The following is a 23874-nucleotide window of genomic DNA, read 5'->3' as shown; positions in this document are numbered from 1 at the left end:
ATAACCCCATCAAGAACAGGCAGTCTCCCATCCATCCAGTATAGGGAACCACCCAGTAACAGTGCCTCTACCTTATTTGGATTAAGCGTCAGTTTATTGGCTCTCATTCAGTCCATTACTGAGGCAAGACACCAGTCTAGCACATCAACTGTCACACCTGTAGTTCTTAAAGGAGAAATAGAACTGTGTATCACATAGGGTGTGTGTGTGTAAAAATGTGTAATCGTGTAATCACAGTTATTACGCACAATTGGACTGTAGTGGCTTATGCTTTACTCACTTCTGGAGACTACTCTTTCTCCCTACAGGTGATTCCCTAACTTACTGGTTCTTAAAGTGTTGCCTTAGAAATGCTTCTCATATTAAACTTTTTTTATTCACTGTCTCAAGCTTTTAACACAGTGCTGTAGCCAATATCAGAAAGTAAAAAAAGCAGTTCTTGTTCAAAAACCATGTGTTTTGTGCTTTTCTCAGCCTTTGTATGTACCCTACTGACTAAAATGTATTACAGATACTCTATGAATTTTGGACCTAACTGAAGGGGAACAAAGTTTCTATTTGTAGATTTTAATGAGTCTGATTCATTTTACTGAAATAACACTACATATATTTCTGTTTGTAGGGATAACAATAAACCAATTAATGTGCTAACTGGCATTGACTATTGGCTGGACAATTTGATCTGCAACGTGCCAGAACTTGTGATGTGTTTCCATGTTAATGGAATTGTTCAGGTAAGCTTTGAGTTCTGTTGCTCTGATTACTGTATTTGTTCTTGGTCAGTAAAATATGATTGCACAATTGTTAAGCCACAGTTTTCAAGCAGGTCCCCCCCCCCCCCACTTAGATGGCAACTAGTTTAGGGCATCATTGCATTGGTGTATTGAAAAGGAATATTTTGATGATACTACTGCATAAGCACATTCAGACTTGGCAAGAGAATTTAGTGGGCACGTTAATAATGAAATTCTTAAACCACAACAAAAATGTGAAATGTGCATTGGGTTAGTGTGCATGACTGTTAACCTGAAGGTTGGTGGTTCAAATCCACCCAGAGACGACTGTGGGCCAGATTCCTTCATTGCAGGGGGTTGGACTAGACGACCCTCGGAGGAATGTTCCAACTCTACAGTACTATGATTCTAAGAATGACTTCCTTGTAGCATAAACAATACTTTTAATTGATTTTTTGTTTGTTTTAGAAATACGAAATGATTAAGACAGAGGATATACCCAACTTGGAAAACTCAAATTTCTCTACCAAAGTAGTAAAAGATATTGCTCAAAATATTTTATCGTTTCTGAAAGCTAACTGTACCAAAGAAGGGCATACTTATTGGCTGTTTAAAGGTGAGCATTCCATTTTTTTTAAAGGTAACTTGCAGAATTACCATGATTTAGGGTAGAAAAGACTCCTAGGTTCATAGAAAATTGCACAATATATGGTGCCAGTATTTTTGCCTCTTTCCTGAGGGTCTCTGCTGGGCACCTGGCAATGTAGATGGTGCTCCTTCTCTTCTTCCTTCCTTCCTTCCTTCCTTCCTTCCTTCCTTCCTTCCTTCCTTCCTTCCTTCCTTCCTTCCTTCCTTCCTTCCCCCCTCCCTCCCTCCCTCCCTCCCTCCCCATAGCATGTGGTGGCAGCATGCTGTGTACACAGACTAGGGTGCTCCTGCCACAGACCCATACTGTGTTAGACTAGGGGCAGCAACTTGGGCTGCTCTGGTAGCTCAGGAAAAGAGCAACAACTTATTACAGTGGTACCTCTGGTTACGAACTTAATATGTTCTGGAGGTCTGTTCTTAACCTGAAACCGTTCTTAACCTGAGGTACCACTTTAGCTAATGGAGCCTGCCACCGCCACGCGATTTCTGTTCTCATCCTGAGGTAAAGTTCTTAACCCGAGGTACTACTTCCGGGTTAGCGAAGTCTGTAACCCAAAGTGTTTGTAACCTGAGGTGTTTGTAACCCGAGGTACCACTGTACATGCACAATGTATCAACAGACAGGAGCAGAATGTTACTCCCTCTTGTTTTTGTGCTTCCTTCATTCCTACTTTTGTGATGCTAGGAGGGAGGGGCTTGGAAGCTGAGCAAGGATTAGGGGAGTCTAAACTGAGATCACTCCAGCCATTCTGTCTTGTGTTGTTCTTTCCTTGTTTGATCATACTGGAGTGTGACCAAAAATTCTAGTTTTTCCTTATTTTATTGTGGGACCCATACTTTTTCAAGCGTATACTTATGGAAAAATATTTTTCTTTCAGCAAGTGGAAGTGATATCGTAAAGCTGTATGACCTGACCACTCTCTGTGAAGAGACAGAAGATAAATACCAAAACCCCTTCACGATGCCAGTTGCAATTCTTCTTTACAAGTAAGTATGCCTTGTATGGTTAGTACTATATACACAGGGAAAGGTCTGAATGATACTGTTCAGCTTGAGGATTACAACCCAAATCTATGCAATCTGTAGTACACATGGTAGGGTGCTAGGCTTGTAGCCCCACTGCAGGAAGTCAAGAAAGCTAGCATTTCTCTGCTTCCATACTGGCGTACTTTGCCGTTGTAGCAAGATGGTGGCACTATGGGGATGCTAAGGAGAACTGCATGATATTGGTAGGAAACTATTATGAAGCTGTATTGAGAGAGAAAAAGTGATGTGGGGCTGAAAGTGGTTTCTTAACTGCAAATGTCAGGGTAAAGCTGATCTTAAAGGGATACAAAATATATAAGCCTCGTTTTCTACTCAATCTGTTGTATTTCACAATTCTATTACACTAGAGGGTAAGTTCTGTTTTCATGTTTCTCTTAGCATTATTAAATTTGAGAATTTTTAATATAAGGGTGGTGTTCATGTTGATGAAGCAGAAGAGTTTTTAACCTTTCAGTATATTTAAATAAATTCCTTTGAGGGGTTTAGAGTTGGAAGGGCAGAAGTTGAAAATGCAAGAACAAAGTATTTGATTGGACCAGTGTCAAGTAAGGTCATTATAGCCCCCGGATATTATCATCTCTGTATAATTATATCCAGAACCAGATGTAGTATTTCTAATAAAATGCTATAGTTTACTATTTCAGTCATTGTCAAATATGTTATGATTATCTTGCCTTGCTTAGGATATTGTTTTAATTGTATGATGTAGCCCAGGGGTCCCAAAACTACGGCCCGGGGGCCGGATGCGGCCCAATTGGCCTCCCAATCCAGCCCACGACGACCCTCGCCGCCGCCCGCTCTTACGGCGCGCAGTGCGGCGGCGCTCTTCCAGGTCGGAAAAAAGCGCCGAAAATCCTTTGTGTGCATGCGTATGGGCCTCTCCCGACCCAGAAGAGGTCATTTCTGGTGCACTTCCGGGTCGGGGGAGACCCATACGCATGCGCACAAACGATTTCCGGCGCTTTTTCCGACCTGGAAGCGCGCCAGTAAGCGCCCGTGCGCATGCGCACGGGCGCGCACTCCCCCGCCCTCCGGCCCGCCACGCAATCAGCGCGGTGGGAACCGGCCCAAAGCCCGGTAAGTCTGGGGACCCCTGATGTAGCCTTTGTTGCAACTAAGGCAAAATTGATTTTTTTCTGGGAATGTGTTTTGAAATAATCTTTAATATAACACACCATATATGAAACTAGCTAATTTGGAAATAATAAATACAAAATTGATAACAGTTGTTTCAGTAGATGTTGCACGGTCAGTATGAGAGAGCCTTTATAGTTTGCTTTCTGTTCATTTTACTTTCTCTTAGAGTTGCTTGCAATATGATGTTGAAGAAAAACCAAAACAGGAAGCATTATGGGACTATCAGAACATTACTCCTTAACTGTGTGAAGTTGTTGGACAAGGGTAGACATCCTCAGGTAAGAATTGTATTGTGAGGCAAATGTTCCCGATACCTGTGACACCTAAAGGGAAAACACTTCATGGAGAGAGAGAGAGGTCACAACTAACCCCATCAGAATAGTTAATGAATTATGCGTTAATCATTTGATTCCATTATACAAGTATAGGCTCCATATGCCCTAAGCAAAGCATCTGGAAAATTCATTATGTTCTCTCCTCTCTCTTGCTCTATTCAGTTTCAGGAGAAATCCAAAACCATGTGCATTTAGCATTATGTGAACCTTGGGCTCAAGCACTCCCGTTTTAGGTAGTTCAATAGGTAGAGCCACATGCTTTATACAGGGTGTGTATTTGGGTATGGGTGATGATCTGGGGAGGGGTGAGTTGAATGGCCAAGAGAGAAGGGAAATTTGGCTTCTGTAAACGGTGGTTTGCCTTCTGTTGGAGCAGAAAACTGGGTGATCAAAAAAGTTGCTTAATCTCTGTCTTTCTTAAAAAGTCAGGTCCATCTCATTCCGTATTGCCTATATTGCTTGCCAGTGATTCTCCGACAGGGGAGCCCTAAGTGCAGTTGCCAACGACTGAATCTGGGATCTTGTGCTTCTCTCCCCAAAAGGCCTGGCTGTTCTTTTATTCCCCTCCCACACGCCAGCCAGGCTTCCTTTCCTAGCCCCTCAGGCTCCATTTTTTTCTTCCTCACATTATCTACCTTTCCTTAACTCTTAAAGGCATAAAACTTTTAAAGGCATAAAAATGTTGGTGTCTATAACTTTGAGAAACCACTTGAATTGATCTTTCCCTTTTTCTGAATAAAGATTATTGCTTCAGCAAACTACATGCTCTCGGAACTGTTCCAGCTTGATGAGCCAAAAAAAGAAGAGGGTGGTGAGTTCCCCTTAAATGGTAATTCTGATGAAAGCTACAGTGAGGAGGAAGAGGAAATGCCTGATAGTGATGAAAATGGTTCCTATAGTACCAGTTCAGATCCTCCTGATGACAACAAAGCAGTTGCTGTAATAAAATCAGTTGGAGAACTGTCTGTACCTGAAAAATACAAATCTACTCATCAAATACGTGTAAGTGTTAAATGGCTCAATTAAGATTGAGATTATATTTTGTAATAAGACATAATCGTGTTAATTAGAATACCTTTGCCAGGGAAATTAGTATGAGGTAAAGCTTTCCCTCAAATGCCAGCTATCACCACAAGTCCAGAAAGGCATAGAGGAAGGTGTAGGAAATTTTCACCGTATATATGTATTTTGTCTTCCATATGGAAAGTGAATATTTTTTCTTACACAATTTCTGAAGATCTGGGGTTTTTTTATTGATGTTTTTGAGGAAAATAGCCAGGGTCAAACTTCATGAAGGGCAGTAGGTCTTGGGAAAATAGATGCGGCTGCAGTATGGTGCTCATTTAAATGTTTTCAGTCAGTCGTCATTAGCTTAGCTTCATTATATCCTAATAAGAATATTGAAAGCCTGAATCCATAGCCTTTTTTAAAGAGTTAACTTTATTGAGAACATAATCATTGATTATTCCTCTAATGGCTTCTGATGAGAGGAATTTCTGTTGAATTCTTCTGATTCAATGGAGCTGTATTCTTTTGTCTTCTGTGCAGCCTAGTTGTGCATTTCCAGTTTGCCATGACACTGAAGAAAGGTGCAGACTAGTGCTCAACTATGTTCTTGAGGTAAGTTTTGCTTTACTAATTGTTTTAATGCATTTTATCCAAACGTCCTTTGAAAGTGCAATAATAACTAAAAGGCTTTTTCTTTTGTTTAAAACAGGGTTTAAAATCTGTAGACAGCAGCATCAAGAAGGAAAGTGATCTTCCTGCAGCAGATCCCAGCACTCCCATTCCATTAAAGTATGAAGATGAATCAGCAAGTGTTGGACCTGAGTGTCTTGAAAAGCAGATGGCCTTGTTTTTAGACAAAAGTAAGCTTGTCTCACTCCCTCTTCTCAAATTTAGTAGAATGGTAAAAAAAAAGCTTTTTGATGGAAGCTTTTGGTCGTCAATAGCAGCTCCCTTTTTTAAAAAGTTAACATTTTTGGTGGTGTTTCCTTTTACTGTGCTCTTTCAGTTTTTTATGGCTGCTTTATTGTATTTATTGTTTATTAATAAATGTTTAATTAATAAATGTTTAATTTTATTAATTTGTGCTGTTGAGGAAAGAGGGGTTATAAACCTGCCAAGTCTCCCGCTGAAAAATGTGGGATCAGCAGCGGCACGGCATCGAAGGTTGCGTAGAAGCAACTTCCAGGGCCGCTCTTCCCATGTGTGGGCACCGGAAATCGGGCAGAGCAGCACCAGAAGTCGCTTCTATGCATGCCTGGCGGCCATCTTGGTGGTGGCCGCATGGCAACGGCCATCTTGGTGGTGGCCGCATGGCGGCAGACTGCCGCCGCCATGCGGCCACCACCAAGATGGTCAACGGGCATGCGTAGAAGCGACCTCCGGTGCTGCTCTGCCCAATTTCGGTGCCCACACATGGGAAGAGCAGCACCCAAAATGGAGGCTCCCTGGTAGGTAGGAAATTTGGGGGATTTACGGGATTTTTCTCCATTCGGGAGAACAGTGGGAAATGGATTAAAATCTGGGGGTTTCCAGCGAAAAACGGGACACTTGGCAGCTAAGGCCCAGTGCTGCCTGAGAATTTTTAGAAACCAAAAAAATGTGATTTTTAAATGGGTAGGGCAATTTGTGAGTTTGGACCCATCATGCCAAAAATTGGTGAAGTCAAACCAAAGTCACAATTTGGCCGCCATCTTGATTCAAAATGGTGCCCGGTCTCCAAATGTCAAGTGAAGACCCCCACCCTGGGAACCCTTCTGCCAATTTTGACAACAGTATGTTGAGAGGTGGCTAAACCTATAGAGAACAAACGGACGCACCATTTTCCAAGATACATAAGTTCCTATAATTAACCTTTACCAGTTCACATCCTAAATTTTAACTCAAAGATCCCTAAGAATGAATTGCTTTATTTCTTTAATTATAGTGGGCTCATTTCGGGAAGTTAAACATTCTAGTCAGTCAGGAATGATCCCTGGATCCTGGCAGTACAAAATGAAACTTCAGCTGATCTTGAAATCCTCAAAGGCTTACTATGTTCTCTCTGATGCTGCTGTGAGTCTTCAGAAATATGGGAGAGCATTACGGTACATAAAACTAGCTTTACAGTGCCATGGTAAGTTGGAATATTTTTATTGTACCGGTAGGTTCTAGATATAAAATGATATAAATGATATAAAATGACAATTGGTTATAATACTCAGCCTATGTCTGCACTCTACATTCATGAACAAGAAGGAGCTGCTATGCACTTTGGACTTGCATGTTTCCCTCCTCTCCTCCTCCTCTGGCTGGGAAAATAACTTTGGCGGAGTTTAGATTCACCTTCCATGACACATGACTTGTTACATACAGACAAAATATTGTGTATTGAACACTGGTTAGTTACAGAAGTCAGCTATATACGGTAATCCACGGTTTGTAGTTAACGTATTTAGAAACTGACCTAAGATGGTCAGACCTAATAAGGCCTACAGACTGGAGATTTCCCAGCACTATTTTAAAGCCTTCTTTAAAACCACACTTCTAGCACATTTCCTCTACACTCCGGTATTTTGAATTCATGTGCCCTCAGAGAGATTGCAAGGAATATGTGATGTATTTTACCACATTGAATAAAAAGCTGAAAAGAAGAGGTGATATAGCCTCAGAACCTGGGTGTGCAATGCTGCTCTAGCCCAGGGGTAGTCAACCTTTTTATACCTACAGCCCACTATTGCATCTTTCTTGATGGTAAAATTTCCTTACCGCCCACCAGTGCTCGATGGAAGGAGGATTCAGCTTGTGCCATAGAACCCCTACCGCCCACCTAGAATCCTGAAACGCCCACTAGTGGGTGATAGGGACCAGGATGACAATCCCTGCTCTAGCCAATGTACAGTTGTCATTATAATATTTGAGAACACAGCTGTGCTTGGCACTGGCAATCTAAGCTGGCAAGTTTGAAGTTGTATAAATAAGCATGCATACATTTATGCTTCCAGAAGTTGTTGTTGTTGTTGATGATGATTTATTGAATTTATATACTGTCCCATACCTGGAGGTCTCAGGGCAGTTCACAGAAAAGACCATACATGTGCACAGTTTCTTTGTATGGCTTCATATCAAAAAGGCATTCTGTTCACTGGCTTCCTTTCTTACTTCCCTCCAACTAGATACATATTGCTGCCTCTGCACGAACATGCTTTCTGAAGTACTCCTGTTTCTTTGTCAGAGTTTAACTCTTTGTGGTGATATCCAACTAATGCTGGCCCAGAATGCAAACAACAGAGCTGCATATCTTGAAGAGTATAACTATCAAACAAAAGAAGATCAGGAAATACTACATAGTCTTCACAGAGAATCCAGTTGCCAAGGTAATGATTTAGTGTCTGAATTACAGTGTATTCAGCTAATTGGTTCTTTATTTACTCCTGATATTTATATACCACATTTCATTGTACAGGATCACTGTACACAACAATCTGTAAAGCAATACATTAAATAATGCAATGTTTAAAACCAAAGGATACATGTGCAACCAAAAGGTAAAGGTAAAAGCATAAGGGGCATCAACGCAGTTGTAGGTTGGGTTGTATATATTTGTAGCATAGATTTTGGAAGGTCCTGTTCAAAATGGGAGAGAGGCATTTGCAGGTGGAGTCAGTATTCTTGGTCAAGATGCCACTGATCCCATCCCTTCTTCTTCCCTTGCCCTGTCTTCTTAAAAGACATGACAAATGCCCTGGACCAAAATAATATTTGCATAAACTTTAAAACGTATCACTGTTGGCAGAGGATGGAGACCCTTGTTGGTTTCATCCATTGGCAGCAGGTTTTTTGCTAAAGATCTCACTAAACTGTAAATTACCATGGCATCTAAATACAGACAGTGGGGATAAGACTATACGAGACAACTACAGACAGTGCTGAAGTCCCTGTGGAATGGTAGTTTTCACTCTCTGGATGCCCCCTGCTTAAACTACTGAGTACAGGTGTTGGCTTCACAGCTGCAGGGTTCAGACAATTGCTCTACACCTTTGAGGAATGGGGGTTATGGGGCCATGTGAGCTAGTCCTGCCCTTGTCACCATGCCCCATTTTCAGCATGTAAAAAGAAGGGCCTCTGTGTGCTTAATTGTGTGGCCCCACAACTGAACACCCACTTGCCCCGAATAGGGCATAGAGAGAATTTCATTATTTCTAACCATATAGTATCACTTTGTAATGAATGCTTGAGACTGTTGTGTAGCAATGTTCCAGACAGGACTCAAAATGAAAATGGTCACAGAAAGGTTTTTTCGCATTCATAAAATTAAATCAATATGAAGTATTTTTATAACAAAACCATTTTGCAGAGCTTTTAAAAGCTGTAAAATTCTTTATACACACATTATAATCTCTTGAATGGCTGTTGTCAATTGTTTCGAATACACTTTTATGGTTCTTCAGAAATGGCAATATAGCAAAAATTTACAGTGATGTGTTAATTTTCTCTTCTAGTATTTTCTTGGGCTACTGACTTGTCTACAGATTTGGAATGCCAGCTTTCAATTAGCTGCAAATGCTATGAGGCAGCTAATGAAATTTTGCTTTTTAGTAATTTAAAAGGGCAGAATCCAGAACAATATACACAAGTGCTGAAGAGAATGGGTAACATCCGAAATGAAATTGGAGTATTTTACATGAACCAAGCTGCTGCTTTACAGAGTGAAAGAGGGGGCAAGTATATATATCTCTTTCTATTTACACACACACACACACACACAGAGAGAGAGAGAGAGAGAGAGAGAGAGAGAGAGAGAGAGAGAGAGAGAGAGAGAGAGATAGTTTTCTACTGGTGTTTTATTTTTTGTTAGATATAGGACTTAAATTATTTGAAAAGAAGACTAGAATTGGAAGATATGGTAGAGCTAACCTAATCATGGTTTATTGTGCAGTACAAAGCAAATTCAGTTTTTGGAAACTGCCATATACTGTATATCCTAAAGCTAATTGAAACAAAAGCCCTGCAGTGGAGATGGAACCACTTCCATCACAAGGGACTGGTGCAGACTTAACATAACCATTGTCAACTACAGCAAAGTGATTGGGAACAGGGGATAAGATCTTCTTCTTCTTCTTCTTCTTCTTCTTCTTCTTCTTCTTCTTCTTCTTCTTCTTCTTCTTCTTCTTCTTCTTCTTCTTCTTCTTCTTCTTCTTCTTCCTCCTCCTCCTCCTCCTCCTCCTCCTCCTCCTCCTCCTCCTCCTCCTCCTCCTCCTCCTCCTCCCCCCCTGACACTTTCCTTGAATGTCAAGCTGTGTTCAAATCTAGCTTAATACAGAACTTGCATTAGTGGTAATCATTGCTAATGTTTAGGTTACTTGTAATTTATTTAAAAACTGACAAATAAATTTGAACTTTTTTTGCTGTGTGGTGGGGTAAACAGATGCAGTGTGTGGCCCTGCAGCCCTGTGCCATCCCTATATCATAGGTAAGGGACAGGCTGCATTACATCTGCTCTGGCCTGTACAATTGCTTGGCACTAACACTTGGAATTATTTGAACTTAAAATAAGTATTTGAAACATTTCTCTCTCTCTAAAATGGTGCTGACTTTAAGCTATAGGCCTAGATTTTGTTTTTGTTTTTTTCCAGTCTGTATGCCATAAATATGACCAATATTGTGGTACCTCATGTTGCGGACGGCATCCGTTCCAGCGGCCTGTTCACAGAATGAAAAGGCCGCAACATGAAGCACCTAATCTGCGCACTTCTGTGCATGTGCAAATAGCGATTTAGCGTTTCTGCGCATGCGTGCAGGTCACGGACACACCGAACCCCGGAAGTAACCCGTTCTGGGACTTCTGGGTTTGACGCGTCCATAACCTGGAAAGACACAACATGAAGCGGACGTATCCTGAGGTATGACTGTACATTGTGCAGAAAAGGTAGAACAGAATATGTACCATAGGGAAGATTGTCATAGAAAATCATATAGGCTAAATGTTTCTTTATAACCAGGCCTTTGGCTGATTAAGCATTCTATAGGCTTTTCAGTGTGTTTGTGGGAGGCAGGGTTATTGGTTTGCTTTCGTTTTATTATGTATTTTGTGTTCTCATTTTGTATTTGTATGTTGTGAACATTTGGATGAAGGTCAGTATACAAATTTAATAAAGAAGAAGATTTAAAATGGATTTCCCTGTTGAACACTAGTTTCTTCAACAGGATTTTGCTAAATTTGAATATAATTAGTTTTTTATAGTGAGGGGGGAACTAGTATCACTTTGTTTTTAAATGTTTTTTTTTAATGCTGGAGCAGTTGGTGAAATATTCTCTTTGGAGGCATCTTCCCTTTCTGGAGGCAATTTTCCATATGGGTTCTATAAAATTACATTTACGTCCTTTAATGTAGCACTTTTTGAGCCACTATAAATAAGATACTACAGTTCTTGCTGGCAGCCATATTGGAAGCCATATTTCTGAGGAGAAAGACTGTACTTGAATTTGAGAAAGGCATTAAAATACCTAATCCATGGAAGTACACATACTACTGATTTCTTAAAATGTACCTCTTTCTCTTTCTACTGTTTTAGAGAACAAAGCTGTATCTGCAGCAGAACAGCAACTTTGGAAGAAAAGCTTCTCTTGTTTCGAAAAAGGGATTCAAAACTTTGAATCCATTGACGATGCAACCAATGCTGCTCTTCTCTTGTGTAATATGGGAAGATTAATGCGGATTTGTGCTCATGCTCACTGTGCTGCTGCAGTAGACTTCAAAAGAGAATTTTCCCATGAAGAGGCTCTTTATTATAATAAGGTAACACCCACCCCGATCATCTTAAGCTGATTGCAATTCCTAGATAGAAGAGTAGGTCTCTACTGTGATTGGTGGATACCTAAACATACAGAAATCCTATGTTGCTTTTTTGAAATGAATATTTATTGAGTATTTCTGCCTTGGATTTAGATTATATGCCTATGTAAGTTTAGTTCCAAAAATATAAGAAATGTTCACTAGAATAGGGATGAAATAAGCTTTTAAATATCTTCACTCTGAAGATCCATTTCATATTCCTTTTCAACTGGCTCATTTCTACAAGTTACTGCTTGTATAATTGGTCTACTCATGAGAATAATGTGATGTCAGTTAAGGATCTTACAGAACTCTCGGTGGCAGCTCAGTTGTAATGAGAGGTGGCTATTGTGTTCATGCCCTGCTTTCCCAAGGCATCCATGAGAACGCATTGTTGGACTAGATGAGACTTTGTGGTCTAATCCAGCAAGGCTCATACATTCTTAGCTTTTTTGGTTATGCTTTTTTGCATGCCCTGTAGCCTTCTTCATGAAAGATGCAGCTAAAACATTTGTGGGTACTCATCTGATGTTACTTAATACTTATTTGAGTAATCTAGTGTAAATAGGCAAGTAAATATTCTGAACCGACATGGTCTCACCAAGTTAATCAAAACTTTCTTGTTTAGAATTAAACCCTTGATACTGAGGGGAACAATAGAGACCATGGTTAGTGGACATGTACTTTTCACAGTTGTTCAGCCTGTTTTTACTTTTATAAAATTTACAGCATGGGGGGGGGGAGAGTATAGGAGGTTCAGATTGCAATGGAGTTCATTGGACAATGTATGGAGAATATGAAAGATATCTGTGAAAATGTTCACTTATCAGTGTACATGCTGCCAGAGGGGCTAAAATACTAGAGTGATAATTATGTTTGATAATAGGTTATATGCTGTTCAATTATTGCAGACACCCTGTATTCAGAACCAATAAAAAGTATTCAGTACCTACTATGCGCCTTGATGTAAATATTAGTAATGTATACAAGCCTGTCAACAACTTACTTTGCTATGCAATGATTGAATTCTGTAGGCTGTTGACTACTATCTGAAGGCCTTGAGGTCCCTGCGTGAAAGAGAAGTTCATCCTGCTGTTTGGGATTCTGTCAACTGGGAGCTGTCTACCACCTACTTTACTATGGCAACTCTGCTGCAGGATTATGCTCCCTTATCCAGAAAGGCTCAAGAACAGGTAATATTGTGTGTGTGTGTGTGTGTGTGTGTGTGTGTGTGTGTGTGTGGAACTAACCATTCCTGTAGCACTTAAAATAGAAAAAAGGAAGGACTCAGATTCATGCTGAATATAGCATTTGAATCATCAATAGAAAAAGTAGGTGATCATGATGATTGCTGCAAGAATGGTTTCTAAGTATTTCTTCGCTATGCAGTGGAACCTCGGTTTACGAACACAATTGGTTCCAGAAGTCTGTTCATAAACCGAAGTGTTCATAAACCGAAGCGAACTTTCCCACTGAAAGTAATGGGAAGTTGATTAATCCGTTCTAGACGAGGAAAAACACCCCCTAAAGCAGCAGGGCCTTCGCTCCGATGCCTTCGCGGAGGCTGGGGAGCGCTCCCTGGCCTCTGCGAAGGCATCAGAGTGAAGGCCCTGCTGCTTTAGGGGGTGTTTTTCCTTGTCTAGAACGGATTAAGCCCCAGCCTCCGGAAGGCATCGGAGCCGGGACTTTTGTTGGAAGCCGCCCAGAGTGGCTGGGGGAACCCGGCCAGATGGGCGGGGTATAAATAATAATAAATTATTATTATTATTATTATTATTATTATTATTATTATTAATGTTACGGGAGTAGGAGCAGTATTTCTTAATTTTTCTTATTCATGAACCATCAAAATAAATAATGCCAAATATTCTATTTTGAGAAATCCATGTATCGCAAGGTACTGATATTACAAATTTTGAAAGCTTTTTCTTTGTGTGTTAGATAGAAAAAGAAGTTAGCGAGTCAATGATGAAATCCTTGAAATATTGTGATGTTGACACAGTGTCTGCACGGCAGCCCCTTTGCCAGTACCGAGCAGCTACAGTTCACCATAGGCTGGCTTCCATGTATCACAGCTGTTTGAGAAACCAGGTATTTGTCCAAAGAGAATCTACAATAATGTGTCTCTGATAGTGCGCACTCTCTCTCTCTCTCTCTCTCTCTCTCTCTCTCTCTCTCTCTCTGTCTGTGTGTGTGTGTATATAAACAGAGGGGCTTTGCGTTTTATTTTTTAGATAAAGGTTTGTTACATTTTTTAAAGTGTGAATTTCTGACTTGTTGATTTATGGCCACATCAATGTCTGCATTACACTATTGGCTTTTTATTCTTAGTAATTATGGTAGCCTTGATACATCAGCAGTAGCATCATTGTGTGGTACTCTGGCAGGAAGATGTTACTACATCCAGTAAGTTTCTAAACATATTTAAAGCATTAAAGCAGTAATGTAGTAAGCATTGTTAAAGGGGGGATATGCTTTACCATAATACATAAAACTCTGCTTTTTATTCACCTGAACAAATTTTAAACAAATTTTTTTTTGTTAAAGGTTGGTGATGAACATCAGCGGAAACAGCATAGAGTACTAGTAGATCTTCATTACAGTAAAGCTGTGAAGTTTTTTCACCTCCTGAAGGATGTGCCATGTGAGCTTCTTCGTGTACAGCTGGAAAGAGTAGCATTTGCAGAATTTCAGATGGCAAGTAAGTTGAACAGTTGCTCTATTCAGAATAAATATTATCCAAACTTTTTTCAAAAATAAATGATGAACAGCAGTTCCCTGGGATGAAACAGAATTTGCTAATTGGTTCACTGGACTTGTCTTAAACTCAAAATATTATTAGACAAAGAATTTTGTATTTGACAGGTACTTAGTATATTAATATCATTCTTATCTACTTCTAGGTCAAAATAGCAGTGCTGGAAAACTAAAGACTTTGTCTGGGGCTTTGGATATCATGATAAAGACCCAGTCTGTGTTTCAGCTCATCAGAAAGGAACTTGTTGCTGAATTTGAACAGGTAAACTACCTTATTTTTTGAGATGTCTGTGGTTCTGTCATGTTACATGATTGTTTACACTGGTTTAGAATTGAGTAAAAAATGTGTGTTTGAATGGTTGTGTTAATGTCTGTATTTTTAATTACCCCCCAGCAGCTTTTTTTAAATTTCCCTATAATTACATAATTGCATACATGTGCTGATACTTAACCCTTTTTTTATAGCAAATCTGTATACCACTTTTCAAAACCAAAGATTCTCCCCAAAGCAGCTCACAGTGCTTTTTTGTTAAGACTAGAGAACCATTTTCATAAATGTCCTTTCTGTTTAGAGACTTGAGGATAACAAAAGCAATGTGGAAAATGTGCCTGCTGAAGACTCATCCACTAGCCTCAATAAGGAGGAAATTGTAAAACTCCTTGGTATATTTGAGTCTCGGTTGTCTTTCCTCCTCCTTCAGTCCATCAAACTGCTTACATCAACTAAAAGGAAAGTTGGGTAAGTCAGTACATGGTACTATTTCTCTTAACTTCCTTGCATTGCACGAATTGTTTTTTATTGAGCTTTGGATCCAATCTATATCATTTACAGAAAAAGAGTAGCAATAGCATTGTTCTGCAGAGCTCACTCGGTGCTATAGCAGGTGAGGTTTGTAGTAGTACTACATAAACAGACCCATTTGGGGATTTAGTTTTTTTGTGCATTTCTTGCACAACCCTGTAGAATAATGTGTAAAAGACTCGTTCCTTGAAGAGCATATTGAGATCCAGCCAAGAACTTTGTTTTGCCTTTTAAGCCTATTGTGCATTGCAGGGCTGTCCAACTTCCAAGAGACTGCGATCTATTCCCAGTATATCGCGGTCGACCTGTAGGATATGCTTGGTGTATTGTATTACAGTCATACCTTGGGTTACAGGTGCTTCAGGTTGTGTCTTTTTGGGTTGCGCACCCACGGATCACGTTCGCAACCCGAGCGTCCACTGTAGTTTTATGTTTGGCATATTTGGGAAAATGTTTTGTGTATCAGCCTTTTGTGGTGATACCATGTATTCAGTCAGGAATGGAGAAGAATTGGGATTGATATTTCTGTAAGAAAGGCATTACCATTGCTTATGGTGCCTACAAGGATCAAGCAAGCTCTGTTTACCTGTACTTACAATAAGCCTGCAGCTCAGGAGGAGGAGGGAGGAAAAGAGAGTAAAGCTGTTGCTGTGAGGTAAAGCTCACTCTGTATGTAAGAGCTGGTAGATAGTACAAAATATCTGTTGTTTTCCCAGCTTTAAGATTATGTTATGTTCATAGAGCTAGGCAAAAAGAAAATGGGGTTTTGATTTTTATTTGTGCAAGGAAATTGCAAGAGTAGCTTGAAGTGTCAGTCATTTACAAATCTATCCACATGGAATTGTTGACTTAGAAAGCTCTGAAGCTGTGTTGGCATGTGTGCTAAATGTAGTATAGCAACTGCAGTATTCCAAGTGTAAAGAAGCTTCATGGGGCAAGACGATCAATACATGACAGGACAGAGTAATAGCAGAGAGTTTGCTGTGCTTCTCTTTTTTCAGTTTTTGTATTAGAATTCCGAGTCTCCACATGGTGGCAGTATAAATACAGAAGGCCAAAACATAGTGTTTTTTTTCAGAGTAACCCGTTTACTATATACTGTAATATGTTAGCACTTGTAATTGTTCATGTTGTAGTATATTGTGCAGATTTGGAAAGGCAAATAATGTCGTTAAAAATATTTAGATTTTTGTGTTTTCTACTCTTTGAATTACTAGTAATTCTCTTTAGCTTTTTCTAAAGCCTATGCACATCAACCCCAGCTGCATTATTTTTAAACGTTAATTTTTCAAGCTTTCCAAAAATGACACAAGAAGGGTGTTGTAGACATTTCATTGTAGCTGGAGCCACATCAGAATTTTACTTCTGCCATATCCGTGCTCAGTTTTCCTCAACCTCATAATGTTGTCATTTATTATTACCATATACCATATTTATTTATAGACAAAAATGGTTTCATGGTGATTGCAGGAGTATAAAACAAGTAGAAAATAACATAATTATAATTAAAACAGAAGAAACAAAACCCAAAGTGATCCAGTATTAAATCAGTCTCTCTCTTTCTCTGTCTCTCTCTCACACACACACAAAACATACAACAATAACATGATCACTAGCACAATTTTCAACAGGGTCACACCCGTTTTTTCCTGACAAAGCTTGTCATGCAGGGCAACCAAGCCAGTTTCAGTGCATCACCCATGTCTAAACCCTGATTGAAATGAAGCCGGACAATCAGTCTCATCCAAATGTAGCCACAGAGAATACTGCTCAAAGGATAGGTTTTGCCTGCATGCTATAATTATCCTTTATTAACCAACATTTTATTATCTTCAATCTCCCTCAGTGGGTATGATGTCATAGTCCTGCCTTTTTATAAATACGAATGAGTTTTTAGATCTTACTCTGTTTTAGTTTTATGTTTGTTTATGCTATCTTTTTGTCACTTTGAGTTAATTTTTCTAAAAAAATCAACTAATTAAAGTTCAATAAGTAATGATAAATGATGCTGTTGTATAGTACCTCTATATATCAACAAGAACAAGGGCCACTGTAGTAATATAGCTGCCAGAGACTGCTGCTGCCTGGAACTGTGGTTGGATCTGAGTGTGTGGTCACCACTTGTGGCTATGTGTCGGACGCGGGTGGCACTGTGGTCTAAACCACTGAGCCTCTTGGGCTTGCCGATCGGAAGGCCAGTGGTTCGAATCCCTGCGACGGGGTCAGCTCCCGTTGCTCTGTCCCAGCTTCTGCTAACCTAGCAGTTCGAAAGCATGCCAGTGCAAGTAGATAAATAGGTACCGCTCCGGCGGGAAAGTAAACGGCGTTTCTGTGTGCTCTGGCATTCGTCACGGTCCTCTGTGTGCCAGTGGCGGTTTAGTCATGCTGGCCACACGACCCAGAAAACTGTCTGTGGACAAACACCGCCTCGGCCTGAAAGCGAGATGAGCACTGCAACCCCATAGTCGCCTTTGACTGGACTTAACTGTCCAGGGGTCCTTTACCTTTTTCCTGTGTGTCGGTGCTGGAATATTACCAGCTAGTAATACCGTGGCCTCGTAGGATTGAGTTGTTAGGCATTTTGTAGGGGAATCAACTTAATATTGAATGTGGTGATCCAGTTCACACATGCACACAATGACTCAGGAGTTACTGGTTTGCAGCTGAATGTATGAACAGACACCGTTTAAAGCATAATTCTAAAGTTGTGTGTGTGGTTGTGTGCTCCTTCACAGTTGAATCGCAAAGTCACAATGTGATCACTACAGAATGTTTTTGGTCAGTTCATAAAAGAGAGGCATCCCTAATAGAAAAGAGGACACGAAGGGAAGTAGAACAGAATTGCTATAAAGGACAAAGCACATTGGTATATATAGTCACTGTGCTGTTGTATGTGTGCTCAGAAAGTTAAATTGCCTTAGAGAGCTAAGGTCACTTTCAACTCCATTGTGAGGCTTCTAATGGACCCTTTGAGTTAATAATTCTGTAGTGAAAGATCAGGGGTGTAAAGAGGTAAGCCTTGTCAGACATTTGATTGTGTTTTCTCCCCTGCTGCTAAATGTTTGCAACACCTGAAGCTTTTAACTATGAGAATGTAGCTGCAGACAAATTGGGGTGGGTGGGTGGGTGGGGAGAGTGGTATCTCCAGAATGGGATGTTTAACTAGGAGGCTTAGATATTGGGAACTACTAACCAGCTTTATGTATCACTTGGAATGCATATGCACCATCTGTGGAATATCAATGCATAAACCGTCTATAATAGAGCAATGCATGGATAAAATAGCTGCTCTCTCAATTATAAAATAACTGTGCTGTTTGGTAATGAAACCGTTTTAAAACATTTATTAAATGAAATGCTTAATTCTGGATATTCTAATAGAATTAATTGGAATTTTAAGGTACCACTGTAGTTGAAAAAGAAGTTGCTATCAAAAGAGAATGGAATAAACAGAAAGATTCAACCTTGACAAAAGTGAGATTCCATTATCACTCGGAAAGTGCAAGTGTTGCACACTTTTGAGTTGCACTGATGAGAACATGAAAAACAGGATGAATGTTATTTGCTCTAGGTGGCAAGGAGGGAAGTAGGGATGAATTGTGGTCCTGCTGACTCCCAAGGGTTACTGCTCAGCTAAATTCCCCTCTATTTGCTCACAGTACAGGATCTTCCCTTGCACTTAAACCTACTTTCCTATGATAGAGGTAAGGGAAAGAATATGCTAATATGTGTCTGCATGATTAAGGAGGATGTGGTAGTGGTAAAAGTCTAAAAGTGGATAGGTTTTGATCCAACATACTGCAAGCAGAGTTCTGCCACCCCAAAGAAAGCTGCTCCTAGGGTAAAGGATGTGACACAAGAGGCTTCTTTTGGCAGGGGGAATATGTGTAAATCAGGGGATCTTCTCTTTGCACAAATAAAAGTGGATCTCACACACATTATTGTTCTGTTGAAGCCAAGTCATTATCTGCAGACTTTGTTTATGCATCAAATACTAGATTAACCTAGTTCCCCCCTTTCTTCCAGAGGTAACAGTGAAGAAGAAGAAATTCTTAAGACCAATAAGAATGTTTATTCACTTCTCTTGCGATCAGCAGCAAATAAAAACCTGACTCTGCTAGAAAGAACGGAAGTTGTTTTAAACTTATTGGAAAAGCTGACTCGGGATAATGAAGGCAATAATCTGGGAATTCAGTGACCCACCTTAATGCTTGTACATGTTGCAACCATTGAATCAGTGCCTTGCTCAAAAAGGGATTTGTGGTTCTCTTCCATAGATTGCCTGCTTTATTTATATTGTTCCATATTTATAAGATTGTACAGTTGGAAAATAAAACTATTGTTACTCTTTGAATGCTGTTTTGAATTAGCAAATATTTTTGTTTTTACACTTCTGGGTTTGTTTTTAAATGCTCAAATAGAAATGTACAGTTAGTTTATTTAATCTGAACTGCAATGGGCTTTGTATTGTTGCAAAGCAGAATGGTTTTGCTAACACCTACTCAGTTTCACCAGGGGTGGGGAACATGGGCCCCTACAGCTGTTGTTGAACTCCCAACCATCAGCATTCGTGACCACTGGCTGCATTGGCTGGGCCTGATGGGAACTGGAGTCCTGTCACATCTCAAAGGCCACAGATTCCCCACCCTTGTGTTACAGCAAAAGTCCCCTTTGCTATTTCTTTCCTCTATGCATTCTCTGCTAAGCAAAACGTCCGTGAAAAGCACGTGCCAGCAGTATTAATTAAAACCATAACATTACAATTACAGATTCCTGCAAAAATGTGCCTTTTGCACTTCAATGCAATCACTTAAAATAGACATTACTCTGAGAAATGCAATGGGCTTGTTTGTACCTCACTGTCACTTTTTCAGAAATGTGAATAAACAGTTGTATATTGAAGAAATGTTATTAAAATTTTATCCCACTGGTCAGCATTTAATTTCTGTTGTCTCATTTTCCTCCCAGAAAACCTCAAAGGTATCGGTGCATACAAAGGTTGCTGTGTTGGTTCTTTTGTAGAGGTTTGTAACACCATCAGGGAACACAAGTTTCTTTTAAAAAGAAATACTGTTCCTGCATTGCACAGTAATATCATTCTGCAAATGGCTACCATTTTGCCTAACCTAATATTCAGAGTAACTTGAAAGATTGCTCATTCTTACTTTTCCACAGAATCACTTTCTGTTGCCTGGTTTGTCTTCTCTTGTGTATGAGGTTATATTATCCTGTATTATTTATGCATCATATGCAGTGTTCAAAATTGTGACCCTATGATGTCTTTGCATGTTCTAATTGGGTCCAGATACTCACTGCATGATATGAATGAGCTACCAACCAATAGTTCTCTCATCTTATTCTGAGTCATTTTGACTCATTGGCTTGGATCCTAACTTTTATTTTGCTCTTGGGGTTTGGGGAACCCTTGAGCGGTGTGGAAAGCTGCAGGCAGCCAAGGGAACATGGTTTCTTCTATAAAGGCTACACTATGATGGTTATTAGCAACCTGATTCTGTAAACATTTTCTACATAGTAGCTATATAGATATTTCAGTGAATTATGTTTTAAATTTGCAGCTTCAAAAAGATAGTCCTTATCTGGACCACCTGGAGATGCTCAGGATATAATTAGATCCAATAAGTTGTTCCAAGCTCAGATTTCATGGCTCTTACTTTCTTGGGTTCATATACCAATAATTTAGGAACTTTCACCGCTGTAAGTAAACCAATTTTTACTGTCTGTGCAACCTTTTTGACTACTGTATGGAAAAGCACATGAACCTGACCCTTGGAGAGTTTGTAAGTAAACCATTTTTAACTTAACCAAATGTGTGTCTTTTCTATGCTAGGGGAAGAGGGAAGTTTTGAAACTCACAAGGACGTATTTTAAATGTCTAGCAGCCTGTATTTCCACACTTTAATTTTCTGCATATAACCTGCTGGAGTTTTTGCCCCAAACCTGGATGTTAGCATCCAGGAATTCTCTTTTCTATATCCCTATTTTATTTTTTTCTTGCTGCCAACAAATAAAACTACTTTATAATTCTGTTGGTGGCGTCTTGCCTACATTATCCTCTTAATGAGAGCCATCTTTTTGATATTCAGCATTTTATGTCAAGCAGAGGAATAGTGATTGTTTATATGTATGAAATATCTTCCAACTATTGTAGATAACTTTATTATTTTGGCTATTGTCTAGAGAGATTCTGCTATAGTTTTTAGAGTGAATTAACAGCCACATAGCTACAGGATGTTTTGTTGCATGCTGACATTTTCCTTTTATGAGGAAGCCAACTGTTTGGTTTAACTGTGCTATGGTCCATGGGGTCACGAAGAGTCGGACACGACTAAACAACGTATGTGTAACAAACCATCACCTATATCCTTCACCTATTTAAAGGTTAAAGAGAACCAAAGTAAAACTACATACTGTATTAACCATTTCCAGTCAGCTGGATCCAGGGGGTGTTTAGAGTAACAATGGCATATAAAACTTGTTCAAGAAGCCATTTTAACTTGCAAAAGATTCTGATAAATCTTGTAGCTCATTTTTTTCAGGCCTTATATTTGACCAGTTTGCAGGGAATCTGTCTTGCAAAACACTTATTGCTTTGAGGCTCACTAATAATTGGGCATATAACAGGGATTGAATTCATTCTACCTAGCCTGACTCTAGCAGTGTGGAGCATAGAGTTATGCTGACCACTGACTGCAAAACAGTTGAATTGCTTTAGTGCCTATAAACTCTGTCCCTTATGTTTTATAAGCAGCAATTCTCTCCCCTCTAGTCTCAGTTAATGCACTTTGGCATCAAAGAGAAATTACACAGCAGGAACTGTCATTACCCAAGCCAGAGCACTAAATAACCAGTGTAATGTACCTTTTCTTTTGCTCTGTACTGGGGTAGTCAGGCATCATGCCTTCTGTCTGAGCAAATTAGGAGGTGATACTGATGTGTAGGCTCAATGCTCTTCTATGGCCTCATTCTGTGTCGTAAGACAGCATTGGTTTCTCCTTTATATTCTAAGCATTTATTAAGAGCCATTATGTGAGCTAGCCTAAATGAATCAGTGCATTTTCCTTTAACTTTTCTTTCTGTTAGATGAGCCCTGTTAAATCTCTTTTAATTAGTAATGATGGCTGTACATTTTGCTATCCAGCATATAGGCAACAATCCCAGGGGCATAATAAAATCCACGATATTCAAGTACACAGATTATCTAGTATTGTTGCCTTTGGTAGAGAGCTGATCATGTTAGACAGGACAAGGTTTTAGAATGCTGTAGCAGCTCTCTACGAATAACATTTCACCACTAACCACAGACAAAATGTTGTAGTTCCAACACAGAACTGAACAGAAACTGACTGCAAAGTAAATGGAGGCCCCTTTCCCTTTCTTCAGGCATCTGAAGTGGCTTTGAAAGGGACATCCATGCTTTCATTCTTTTCTGTCTACATGAATATGTTAGTAAGGCAGTAAATGGAGCAGTTTGTTACAACTCCATTCCCCAGTGGTGGTGCAGCAGTTGTCCCAAGTTCTCCCTCTGATTTATGAAAACTAAAAGACCCAAGTCCATCAGACCAGAGGTCCACCTGTACTTTGCACAGTACAGCTCACAAACAGGGCTTAGAGTTGATAATCCTCTCTTGCTATATTATCCTACATCTGTGGCAATTTTGGAGGCAAGTTTGGGCAAAACAGTATTCCACAGTGGTGGCTGATCCTCATTGGGATTGCTAGGGAAGAATGAAGGTCAACAAAGCCGACTAATTCTAGTTTTGTCTCCATCTTCTGTTCTGAATTCCACAATAGCAACATGAGACTCAAGAGGAGGCGACAGTCACTGCCATCCAATGGACTGCTTGTTATGGAAGAAGGCAGACAGAGGTTGGTATGGCAGTGTGCCATTTGCCGTAGTGAACGAGATTCCACTGCTATTCTGTTTCACCATCATGACCAAGAACCAGCGAGAGAGATTGTCCATGATTCTGAATTGGTCTAAGTACAACAAAAAATAAAATGGAGAAATGTAAAGTTTACAGGGAGGATTTCCCTGCTACCTGTCTTAACATTTTGACAGGCCACACAGTAGAACTTTGTAGGTTGATCTGAATGCCTGGCAGTCTCATAGGGGTGTAGTTGGTCCTTCAGATAACACAAGCATCCCCAAACTGCGGCCCTCCAGATGTTTTGTCCTACAACTCCCATGATCCCTAGCTAACAGGACCAGTGGTCGGGGAAGATGGGAATTGTAGTCCAAAACATCTGCAGGGCCAAAGTTTGGGGATGCCTGAGATAACATGATCTTAGAACTTTGAGGGCTTTAAAAGTTCAAAACTGAAACTTTAAATGGACCTGGAAATGAAACAGGCAGGAAGTACAGAATTGGTTCCCACAAGCATTATTGCTGCTGCATTCTGTACCAATGGAATTTTCTTAACTGAAAGGTAACCACACATAGAGAGCATTATTCTAATTCAGTGTGGATGTAACCAGTGCATGAGTCACTATGGCAAGGTCTCATTTCACCAGATAGGGGCCACAGCTTGAGTTTGGCCAGAATCTATTGCAAAATCAATTTAACTGGGTGACCAG

The 23874-nt window shown here is 39.9% G+C and overlaps 1 protein-coding gene across 9 annotated transcripts in view; it reads left to right on the top strand.

The window, feature by feature from the left end:
- The window catches only part of EDRF1 (erythroid differentiation regulatory factor 1), a 33197-nt gene extending 9838 nt beyond the window's left edge, over window positions 1-23359 (top strand). For 7 of the 9 annotated variants that reach the window (XM_088670433.1, XM_088670432.1, XM_088670431.1 and 4 more), the window contains 17 exons: window positions 623-734; window positions 1203-1350; window positions 2261-2369; window positions 3733-3844; window positions 4643-4903; window positions 5450-5521; window positions 5619-5769; window positions 6834-7022; window positions 8062-8262; window positions 9388-9606; window positions 11461-11684; window positions 12755-12913; window positions 13662-13811; window positions 14268-14421; window positions 14624-14739; window positions 15050-15216; window positions 19306-20221. In XM_088670433.1, coding sequence (XP_088526559.1) covers window positions 623-734; window positions 1203-1350; window positions 2261-2369; window positions 3733-3844; window positions 4643-4903; window positions 5450-5521; window positions 5619-5769; window positions 6834-7022; window positions 8062-8262; window positions 9388-9606; window positions 11461-11684; window positions 12755-12913; window positions 13662-13811; window positions 14268-14421; window positions 14624-14739; window positions 15050-15216; window positions 19306-19477 — 2716 coding nt within the window. In that variant the 3' untranslated portion in view covers window positions 19478-20221. Of the gene's footprint in view, window positions 1-622; window positions 735-1202; window positions 1351-2260; window positions 2370-3732; window positions 3845-4642; window positions 4904-5449; window positions 5522-5618; window positions 5770-6833; window positions 7023-8061; window positions 8263-9387; window positions 9607-11460; window positions 11685-12754; window positions 12914-13661; window positions 13812-14267; window positions 14422-14623; window positions 14740-15049; window positions 15217-19305; window positions 20222-23091 lie in introns of those variants that run through there. The other 2 variants (XR_015950213.1, XM_088670434.1) reach the window with 2 other exon arrangements.
- Window positions 23360-23874: the final 515 nt, after the last annotated feature.

This window comes from Zootoca vivipara, chromosome 5 (genome assembly GCF_965207765.1).
Source record: "Zootoca vivipara chromosome 5, rZooViv2.hap1.1, whole genome shotgun sequence".
NCBI classification, from domain to species: Eukaryota; Metazoa; Chordata; class Lepidosauria; order Squamata; family Lacertidae; genus Zootoca; species Zootoca vivipara.
This window is presented reverse-complemented; position numbering and strand designations above follow the sequence as displayed.